The sequence below is a fragment of the Agrilus planipennis genome, unplaced genomic scaffold, assembly GCF_000699045.2.
Source record: "Agrilus planipennis isolate EAB-ADULT unplaced genomic scaffold, Apla_2.0 scaffold68, whole genome shotgun sequence".
Lineage (NCBI taxonomy): Eukaryota > Metazoa > Arthropoda > Insecta > Coleoptera > Buprestidae > Agrilus > Agrilus planipennis.
In genome coordinates, this window is record NW_020439033.1 from 184,590 (window position 1) to 195,766 (window position 11,177).

An 11,177-nucleotide genomic window follows, 5' to 3' on the forward strand; every position below is an offset into this window, starting at 1 on the left:
TTAAATTATCTGCCAGTAAAATTACTATGTTAAATAGATGTGCAAAAATGATTACGTTTAATAACAACATCAGAATTGTAACTCACATCATCGTGCAGTTGATTTGAAGTTCTCGTAATCGCATGTAGTAATAAATTAGTGTTTGGGTGTACCTAAAACTTACTTCAGACAGGTGAGATATTTAATATTTTTAAAATTTCTAATAAATTATTATTTGTTAAACAAAATGAATTTGTTTTAATAAAGGCAGAATTTATTTAATTATCTACTGTTATACAAAGATAAAATTTATTTGAAGTAGTTCTTTTAAGAATGAAAGGACACATGCAAAATTTCCAAAAATATCTATTTCTGTTCTTAATTTCATATGGTCTTTTTGAAAGAAATGCTTGTTAATATTTAAACTTTAATGTGAATTAAATTTTCTAACGTCTACAGATTATTTCAAATTAATTAGGGAAAAAAATTGGTAATGATTATTGTGGATGGCGTTAGTTCATGATAAAAAAAATTGTTGCTGTTGTCACGCCCTCGTCGGGAATTGAACCCGGGTTCCTAGTTTTACGCATCAATGCTTTGACTATTACATTACGAGGTGTGACAGAAGCAACAAGTGCGATAGGTACTTTTTAAGTAACAGAATCTTCTAAGTAATATTTATTTGTTTTTACGATTTTTACATTAGGTTTACAAATGATCCAACGAGTTTAAAAGATCATGAGTGCGGAAATACTAGCAATTTTCATTGTATCCATTGTGTCATTTGTGATAATAGTCTTCAAGTGGCGATTTAAGTACTGGAACAGGAAGAATGTCTACACAATTAGTCCTTCGATACCCCTGGGTAATTTTCACGACACCATCCTTCGGAAAACATCACTTTCAATGGAACTGTACCACATGTACAACCTTCTAAGAAGCAAAGGATTAAAATACGGTGGAATTTACATGTTTCTACAGCCGCTTCTTCTAGTCACAGATTTGGACCTTGTGAAAGACATATTCGTGAGGAACTTCCAAAACTTCAGTGACCACATCATTTACGCCAATGAAAAAGTCGATCCTCTATCAGGGAATTTGTTCAGTTTGAAAGGAGCTAAGTGGAGGGCCCTCAGGGTCAAATTGACCCCGACTTTTACGTCAGGGAAAATAAAAATGATGTTCGAGACAATGGTAAATTGTACGAAACAACTTCGGGAACTCCTGGACGAATTTGTTAGTAAATCTGAGCCCATAGACATCAAAGAAACGATGGCCAGATATACGACCGATATTATTGGATCGGTGGTTTTCGGAATTGATTGTAACTGCCTACAAAATTCTGATACGGAATTTAGAAAGTATGGAAAAAGGATTTTCGAAGGAAGCATTGTGAAAGTCGGTAAACGCATAGCATCTGTATGCGTGCCAGGATTATTTAACTATTTCAATATACCTCTAAATGATAAAGGTGTCGAGCGGTTCTTTATAAAAATTGTTAAAGATACAATCGATTACAGAGAAAAACATCATATCGATCGTAAAGATTTTATGAAACTGCTTATGGAATTGAAGACCCAAAAGATTTCATTGGAAGGTAAAGGTTCCGACGAGGAGAATAACAAAGTCGTTTATTCGCAAGATGGACTGTCTCTAAATGAAATAACTGCGCAGGCGTTCGTGTTTTTTGCGGCTGGTTTTGAAACGTCTTCAACAGCTTTGACATTTCTAATGTACGAACTGGTGATGAACCTCGACATCCAGGAAAAACTCAGGAATGAAATTAATACGGTTTTAGGGAAACATAACGGAGAAATAACTTACGATGCTATCATGGAAATGAGTTATTTGGACAAGTGTTTTCAAGGTAATTGTAACAAAATGCCATACACTATATAATTGGGGAAAATTGTCAGATAATCAAAATTCTCCTTACTACCTTCCTGTTCCATTATTTTTGCACAGCAGTAACTTCTTGGTGATTCCTTTTGTTTTAAGACCTAGTCATAATGAGGAAAATTTCACCTGTACCACCCAAAATTGATGGCATATAACCTAAGGTTATTGTAGCATATAGGAACATAGTTCTGAATACTTCTTGAGGCAGATGGGGCATCTGCCCCGCTTACGCATTAGTTATTTTGCTGACACCAATATTTACCCTTAAAAACAGAACGTTTTAAATTTCTCTAAAATTTTTATTCATTAAACTATGGAAATCAATAAGAAGTAAGCGAAAAAACGCCTTCTCAGGCTTGTAGGGCTAGTTCCAGATATATTGGAAGCAGAAACAGGGGTTATTAGGAGTAGAGCTAGACCTAGATTATATTCATCATCATCATAAGGTCGTCAGTCCTAAGACTGGTTGGACACGTACCTCCACTCTTTCCTATCCTGAGCTAATCTTCGCATTTCCCAAAACTAGAACAACCCACACCCTTAACTACTTATGAACAGTAATCTAATCTAGGTCCACCTCTACTCCTCTTAACTCCTATTTCTGCCTCTAATAGTGTCCTATATTCTCCTATTCTTTCTAATATCTCTTCATTTCTATCCATGTTATCCTCATCATTTGCCTGTAACAACTAAATATCTAAATTAAGGCGACTGGACCGTGAGCTATCCTTTACTTTATATCCCTACTATTCCTTTCGTCGCGAATTATCTAACTTCCTAGATACCTAATATTTAATTTCCTATCTTTATATTCGCTCTTTTCCTACTTTTTCTTCCCTTGCATACTTGCAGAATTTTTGTTTTACTTTAATTTATTTTCATATAATGTTGTTTTGCCAATACCGCTTCCATTTTATTTAAAGCTATCTCTAACTCCTCCTTGTTAGATGCTAATACTGCTATATCATCTGCAAATCTAAGCATACTAATCTTTTGCCCTTGCACATCTATCCCTACAGTTGTACTGTCTTTAATGATGTTGATGGCGTCTTCGATGTATAGATTAAAAAGTAACGGTGACAGTGTGCATCCCTGTCTGACTCCCTACCTAATATTTACTTCTCTACGTTGCAGCTCCAGCTCTGTAACTGTCTCTTACTTTTTGTACAAACTAAGTATCACTCTTCTATCTCTGTAACTCATCCCTACATTTTTAAGTATATTTAACATCTTGTCCCATTTAACATTGTCAAAATCTCTTTCTAAATCTACAAATCCTATGTACGCACTCTTACCTTTTTCTACTGTTTTCTCTATTGTTTTCCGTGAAGCTAGAATGACCTCTCGCGTTCATCTATTTCTTATGAACCCAAATTAATCTTCCCCTAACAGCCCTTTTTTCCATCCTCCTTTGTACAATTTTAGTTAAGATTCTAGATTATATTACTGTTCACAAATAGATAAGGATATAGAATGTGTCCTTTTTTTAGAGATACTCAGAAAACATCCTCCAGCTGCGTCATTGTCAAGGATTTGTACAAAAACCTACAAAATTCCTGGATCTGATGTGGTACTGGAAGAAGGAGACAACGTGTTCATTTCGGTATATGGAATCCATCATGATCCAGAATTTTATCCAGACCCGGAAAAATTCGATCCAGAAAGATTTTCAGAAGAAGAAAAGAGCAAGAGAGACCCATTTACGTTTCTACCTTTCGGTGAAGGACCCAGAATATGTATTGGTAAGAAAATTCGAATTTATTAAGTCATCATTTAATAAATTACTTTTCGGAATGTTATCAAATTAAAAACAAACTTTTATTACGATAATTGCCCTATTTTTTTACGTCAATACGTCAGTTCTATATCATTTTCTTTAATTGACAAAGAACCTAAGATAATTACAGTTGTTACTTAGTTGTCTTATCCAACATTGAAGTTTACAACTTGCCGATTCATTTTAAATAATTATTTTGTTATTAATAATCCATTTATGGATTTTTAATGATTCTGTCTTTTACTTGACCGTGTTCGATGCATTTAGAAAACAGAAATAAAAAAATGCTAAATTTCAGGTTTAAGGTTTGCTGCGATGCAAGTGAAAGTGGCAGTGGTGGCATTGCTTAGTAATTACAAATTCACGCTGAATAATAAGACACAAACACCTTTGGAGTACGACCCTGTACAATTCGTTTTGTCCGTGAAGGGTGGAGTATGGCTAAACGCCGAACGACTATAATAATTATAATATAAACTAAAATAAAGTAATGTTTATTATATGTTTGTGTTGTAAATTAAGTATTTAATAAACTGAAACGTTACATATGTTTCAAAAAAACCGTCAAGGTTTTATGCTCGGCGGTGTACGGATGCAAAACATGGACAGTGGGCGTGGCGGAAAAGAAAAGGTTAGAAGTAGGGTTTATACAAAAACCGACATTTTAGAGAACCGGTTTTCGAATAGTAATTTTTCCAGAAAACCGGTTTTAACCGGTTTCGAATTTTTATAAAAAAATTTTTTGCTCGAATATTCTGTAATTCGAACAAAAAATTTTAACAGAAAATTTAGAGTGATTAAAAGCAGTTTTTGACTGAAATTATTTACTGTTCAATTTTATTGATAGTAAAATTTTTTTATGCAATTTAGTAGAACAAAGAAATAATAGTTCACCAGGATTAAATAACTTTAAAAATAATTATTCGTTGTTGATGCATAATTTTCACATATAAGGATGTAAATATTTTTATAATAGTGAAACGAGTTATTCAGCAAAGGNTTTAAGTGTTATTCATACATTGAAAATTGATATTTTCTACTAAAAAACCGGTTTTCGAATTTTATAATTTTCTCCAAAAAACCGGTTTTTAAAAACCGACAAACCCTAGTTAGAAGCGTTCGAAATGTGGTGTTACAGGCGAATGATGAGGATACCGTGGATAGAGAAGGTTAGAAATGAACATGTATTAGAAAGAATAGGAGAACAGAGGACTCTATGAAAGTCAATAAGAAATAGGCGAGATAGGTTGGTAGGACACTAACTAACGCCTAGTCAGGGACATATTAGAGGCGGAAACAGGAGTTCGAAGAAGTAAAGGTAGACCTAGATGTGGGATGTTCTAGTTTTAGGGAAATTCGAAGATTTGCTCAGGATAGGAAAGAGTGGAGGTGCGTGTTCAACCAGTCTTAGGACTGAAGACCTTAAGATGATGAGACAGTATATTTGAAAATGCATTTAGTTTGCCGGCTTTTGTTAATTTTATTATAAAATTGTTATTTAGTTACAATGCAGAATGGAGTTGTTTATTTTGTAGTCTAAAAATAGGTATGCAACATCATGTTTACGACGATAAACTGTAACATCAATTACTAGCAAATAAAATAATTCGCATCGTGTTTGTTGTTTTTGCAGAAGTGCGCTGTCATATTACGATTTAAAAGTGTCCACGGAGTAGCCGGAGATTCATTCACTCATCAAGTATGATAGTGATACCTGTTTTGCTTTCGTTAGTTGCTGTTTGTGTGGTGACGTTTGTCCTTTATTTAAAATGGACTTTTTCGTATTGGTCCAAAAGAAATGTGTTCACGTTTCCTCCAAGTTTTCCTTTCGGAAATGCGAAAGATCAGTTTTACAAGAGGGCAACGTTTTCAGAACAAATAGCCGAAGTGTATAAAGTAGCTAAGAAAAAGGGACTACCATATTGTGGTTACCATTTCTTCCTGCAGCCCATTTTTGTACCGACCGACATTGAGTTGGTGAGAAAAATACTGACTGTCGATTTTCAACATTTCACCGATCATACAAACTACATCAACGAAGATGTTGACCCTCTCAGCGGGAATTTATTTTCTCTAAAAGGGGCCAAATGGAAAGCCCTAAGATCCAAGCTGACTCCTTTATTTTCGAGTGGGAAATTGAAGATGATGTTTCAAACGTTAGTGGATTGTACCAAGGATCTTCCGACTGTTTTGGATGAAGCTGTAGCTTCAGACAGTCCCATTGACATAAAAGACACATTTGCTAGATACACCACCGATGTAATCGCATCAGTTGGTTTTGGAATAGAATGTAACTGCTTAAAGAACCCGGATAACGAGTTTAGAGAATACGGGAAAAAATTGATCGAAGTAGAAGGGCTCCAAGCGATCAAGACTTTGTTCGTTCTGCTAATGCCGAAAATACTCGAACTCGCTCGCATTCCCAATTCGAAAAAGGACGTGCAAAACTTTTTCCTGGGACTCACCAAGGAAACTGTCGGGTACAGGGACAAAAACAAATATGAGAGACAAGATTTCATACAACTGCTGATGAAACTGAGAAACCAAGAGATCAAAACTGAGTCTAGTACTAATAAAAACAATACGAATGATGGGATTGCTTATTACCAAAACGGTTTGACCATGAATGAAATTGCTGCCCAAGCATTTGTCTTTTTCTTTGCTGGATTTGAAACGTCCTCGACCACTCTCAACTTCATGATGTACGAACTAACGACGCATCCAGAGATCCAAGACAAACTTAGGGAAGAAATTATCCAGGTCTTGGCTAAACACGACGGAAAAATCACATACGAAGCTATACAAGAAATGACCTATTTAGATAAATGCACGTATGGTATGTAAAACTGATAAAGCTTTTATGAAAGGAGTCGTTAGCTAAGTGAGACTAGTCATACTTCAAATAAACAGTAAACATTTTTGAAATCTTCCTCACTACCACTTGCTTCTATGGTGTTATCTGTTATCATTTCTTCTTTAGAGTATTCTTTTAATTTCTGGGGGGGGGGCAAATTAACCCAATAACCCCTCCCCCTAGATACGTGTCTGCTAAATTACAAAAATACTTTTCCATGAGATACTTTGGATTTTTTGTAGCATTAATTCAATGTGTTTGTGAATTGATTTTTAAATTAATTTTACTCACTACAGACAACCTCAAATTAATGAGCAAAAATTATTGCTGCTGCCATAAGAGTTATTATTTATACCAAAAAAGTTTAATATATTTATATTTATTTTAGAGACCTTAAGAAAATATCCTCCAGTACCATTCTTACCGAGGAAATGTACAAAATCATACAAAGTGCCTGGATCCGATTTAACAATCGAAAAAGACACAGTGGTTTTGATACCATCATATGGAATTCATCATGACCCCGAGATATACCCTGAACCCGAAAAGTATGACCCTGAACGATTTTCAGATGAGAAAAAAGGGAAAAGGTCGCCCTTCACGTTCCTGGCCTTTGGGGAAGGCCCCAGAATTTGTATTGGTAAGAAGACGATTATATTCATATCTCAATACCTTCTATCTTGATTCATTATTTGTATTTCCCGAAAATTAGATTATCCCTCATCTCCAACTATTTGCTAACACCACCTAATCTAATCTAGGTCTTTCTTTCCCTTTGTTTGTGCTTCTAATACGTCTCTAATTAGCCTCTTATATCTCAAAAGAGGTCCTCCCATCTTATCTCCCTTTTGTCAATACCTCTATCTTTTCTATCTGCCTATGGCATTTTCATCATCATCCAAAAGGAAACTGAGTATATGTTATGATCTACTTTAAATTGTTTTATTAATTTATATGCTATATTGTTGATAAGTGTCTTTGTTTATTTAAGTTTTCTTTTGTTCTTTAGGCTTACGATTGGGCCTCTTACAGACAAAGGTTGGACTGGTGGCGATGTTGAAGGATTATAAATTTACTTTAAACTCCAAAACGCAGTTGCCTATTAAATTGGAACCATTTCAATTTATCATGACTGCTAAAGGAGGCATTTGGGTTGATCCCTGCAGAGTATAAATTTATCTAAATTTTCACTTTAAGAAAATTAACTCTTTGCATCTAAAAAAGTGGTATAATACCTGTTACAATTACTTTATATGTAGGTACTTTTTGGTACTGTAAATTAGGATAAGTTACTAATTTTACATGAACGCGTTGCTTAATTAAAATGTTTGACATCACATTTAATAATTTACTGCTTTCTTCGGGTGAAACTATAAATTGGACAAATTCAAATGATATTAGTTAATTGATTACATTAGGTATATATTTTAAGTTTAAAATTAAAACTAAAATTATTGTCACATTGACAATGGAAGACGTTCAATAAATAATTAACTATAGTACGTATTAGCTATAAGTTTAGATCCACTCTGTCAAACTTGCTCATATTTAACGATTTTGTTCTTAAAGCTGTTACAAACTATACTCAATATTTCCAAACAGCATTTGACAGAGATGATCATGAGTTACTTCTTCATAAGATTGAGATTTTGTGAGTTTAAATATGATTCATCACGTTGAACTGTTAGAGACATGGTAGTGAGGGTTAAATATTGTAAATATAGACCTTACAGTTTCGACTTTGAGTGTTCTACATGATTTTAAAGTTGGTCTTGAATGGTTGGAACCTACGACAGATCTTGCTTTACATACCCCTAACAGTAGGTATCTCCAACCATACAAAAAAGGCTTCGAATGGTCCACAATGTTCCAGAATATTCCACAACATTGGAGAGTGTTCTGAAATGTTCCACAATGATCTGGGACATTCCAGACTATTCTCGAACATTACACAACATTCCAAATTTTTTTGGGATGTTCCCGAACGTTGGAACCCACGACGGATAAAACAGTATATAGCTCCATCAATACAAAAAAGGCTTCGAATGGTCCACAATGTTCTAGAATATTCCACAACATTCGAGTGTGTTCTGGAATGTTCCACGAAGATCTTAGATGTTCCCGAACATTCCACAACATTCCAGAATATTCTAGAATGTTGTGGAATGCTTTAGAATACTCTCTAAAGTTGTCGATTGTTTTAGAAATTTCTAGAGGGCGAAACTTTCAGTCCTTATTTCTTCAAAAGCACGCCCTTCAGGTAAAAACGGGAACCTTCTTCATGGACGGGAGATAGAGGGGACGCACATTGTACACTTTCTATTATAACCTATATTGATTATTATTTCTATGTAAAGGATTTTTAAGTCCTTTGATGAAGTGTATAAATAAATAAATAAACAAACAAATTCCTTGACATTGGCGAATAACCATTACACCGTTTATTCTAATAAAAAAAAAAAATCAACCTGATAATAAAATAAAATTAATGGTGTACGTTAGCAGTACTTGCTTGTATTTTGTTCTACTGTTTTAGTTCAATTTCAGAATTTACAGTATGCCATTTTAAACAATCTGATTATTTTGAAATGCGTATCCAATATAAAAACGATAAGACATCAGTTCATATTATGATAAATGGGCAAAACAAAACGTTACTAACTTTCTTATCGGCGATAAACCTCTGCTATCTACATACTCATTAAAGTAAACTATTAAAAAAATAGATTTAATCTTTGTTTATGCAACATACTTAAGTAAGTAAGATGCGTATTTGTATCTTTATTTAAAACAGTCTCCAGTAGTCAGAGAATGTTTTACATACATTTGTCAAAAGTGCATCCAAGAATAGTTTAAAAGAAACAAAATGATCGTCTTGCTGGAAGTGTTCGCGGTTACAATTGCATCGTTTATTACATTCGTAATTTTGTTTTATAAGTGGAATTTCGATTATTGGAAAAGAAAAAATGTTTTCACATTTGAACCAACGATTCCGTTCGGCAACTTCAAGCCTACATTTTTTCGCAAAATATCGTCCGGGATGCTGGTCTCTCAATTGTACAAAGACTTGAGGGCAAAGGGGTTGAAGTACGGCGGGTTATTTATGTTTTTCCAACCCTTCCTATTAATTTCTGATCTGGATCTCATCAAGAACATTTTGGTCAAAGATTTCCAAAGTTTTAGCGACCATATTAACTACATCAATGAAAAGGTCGATCCCTTAACTGGAAATTTGTTTCGTTTGAGTGGAGCCAGATGGAAGGCCCTCAGGATCAAATTGACTCCAACGTTTACATCCGGTAAGATTAAAATGATGTTTGAAACTATCGTCGATTGTACCAAGCATCTTCCTGGACTTATGGACGAATGTGTTGGGAGATCCGAGCCCATAGACATCAAAGAAACAATGGCCAGATTTACCACTGATATTATTGGATCAGTAGCTTTTGGAATAGACTGTAATTGCCTGAAGAACCCGGATACAGAGTTTAGGAAGTACGGGAAAAGGATTTTTGAAGGAAGTTTCCGTAGGAGGATTACAGTTTTGTTATCATTTTGTGTTCCACAACTGTTGAAATTGTTCAGGATTCCTGTACACGACAAGGAAATGGAAAGATTTTTCAGTACCATTATCAAAGACACTATTGATTACAGAGAAAATCATAATATTGATCGTAAAGATTTCTTGAAGCTTCTTATTCAGTTGAAGAACCAGAAGATTTCTTTAGAGGGTAAACATTCTAATGGGGAAGCTGGTAACACTGTTCTTTATTCGCAAGATGGACTGTCTTTAAACGAAATAACTGCTCAAGCATTCGTGTTTTTTGTGGCAGGTTTTGAAACGTCTTCAACAGCTTTGACATTTTTAATGTACGAATTGGTGATGAACCTTGACATCCAGGAAAAACTCAGGAATGAAATCAACACAGTTTTAGAGAAACATAACGGAGAAATAACTTATGAAGCCATTATGGAGATGGAATATTTGGACAAATGCTTTCTAGGTAAGAAAGGAGGACGTGAACAGCACTTCTCTAAAGTGTTATACTCGGTTTTGGTAGGAGTACCCCTTATTTTCTACTTTTTTATACTCTAGAAGTATTGAGGAAGCACCCGCCAGGTACAGCCCTATCAAGGATGTGTACAAAAGCGTATAAAATCCCTGGGACAGGTGTGGAACTGAAAAAGGGTGACAGAATATTTATTTCTGTATACGGGATCCACCACGACCCAGAATATTATCCAGATCCAGAGAAATTTGATCCGGAACGATTTTCGGAAGGCGAAAAAAGTAAGAGAGATCCCTTTGCGTTTCTACCATTTGGAGAAGGGCCAAGAATATGTATAGGTAAGAAAACCATGTTTGCAGTCAATATGTTGTATTTAGTTAGAATATTGTTTCAGGTTTAAGATTTGCAGCAATGCAAGTAAAAGTGGCTATAGTAGCGCTCCTGAAGGATTACAGGTTTACATTGAATGCCAAAACACAGACGCCTATGGAATACGATCCAGTGCAAGTTATCATTTCTGTAAAGGGCGGAGTGTGGCTGAATGCAGAACGACTTTAAAGACTTTCTTTGTACTTATTTGACTTTTTTACTATAATACTTATATTATATTATATATATAATAGATATAAATAAAATTCATATAATAATACGTTGTTAA

General features: G+C 34.6%; 3 protein-coding genes across 4 annotated transcripts in view; 2 read left to right on the plus strand and 1 right to left on the minus strand.

Annotated features, from left to right (window-relative positions):
- LOC108732778 (QRFP-like peptide receptor) overlaps positions 1 to 11,177 on the minus strand; it is a 104,030-nt gene that overhangs the window by 27,379 nt on the left and 65,474 nt on the right. The gene's annotated exons all lie outside the window — the stretch shown is intronic.
- Positions 53 to 4,217, plus strand: LOC108732779 (probable cytochrome P450 6a13). The gene is made up of 4 exons (XM_025976604.1): positions 53 to 172; positions 686 to 1,846; positions 3,369 to 3,620; positions 3,954 to 4,217. The coding sequence occupies exons 2-4, from the start codon at positions 718 to 720 to the stop codon at positions 4,115 to 4,117; spliced, it is 1,545 nt and encodes a 514-aa protein (XP_025832389.1). The 5' UTR covers positions 53 to 172; positions 686 to 717; the 3' UTR covers positions 4,118 to 4,217.
- On the plus strand, positions 5,303 to 11,108 carry LOC108732805. The gene is made up of 6 exons (XM_018463768.2): positions 5,303 to 6,491; positions 6,898 to 7,149; positions 7,519 to 7,676; positions 9,361 to 10,513; positions 10,606 to 10,857; positions 10,914 to 11,108. The coding sequence occupies exons 1-6, from the start codon at positions 5,357 to 5,359 to the stop codon at positions 11,075 to 11,077; spliced, it is 3,114 nt and encodes a 1,037-aa protein (XP_018319270.2). The 5' UTR covers positions 5,303 to 5,356; the 3' UTR covers positions 11,078 to 11,108.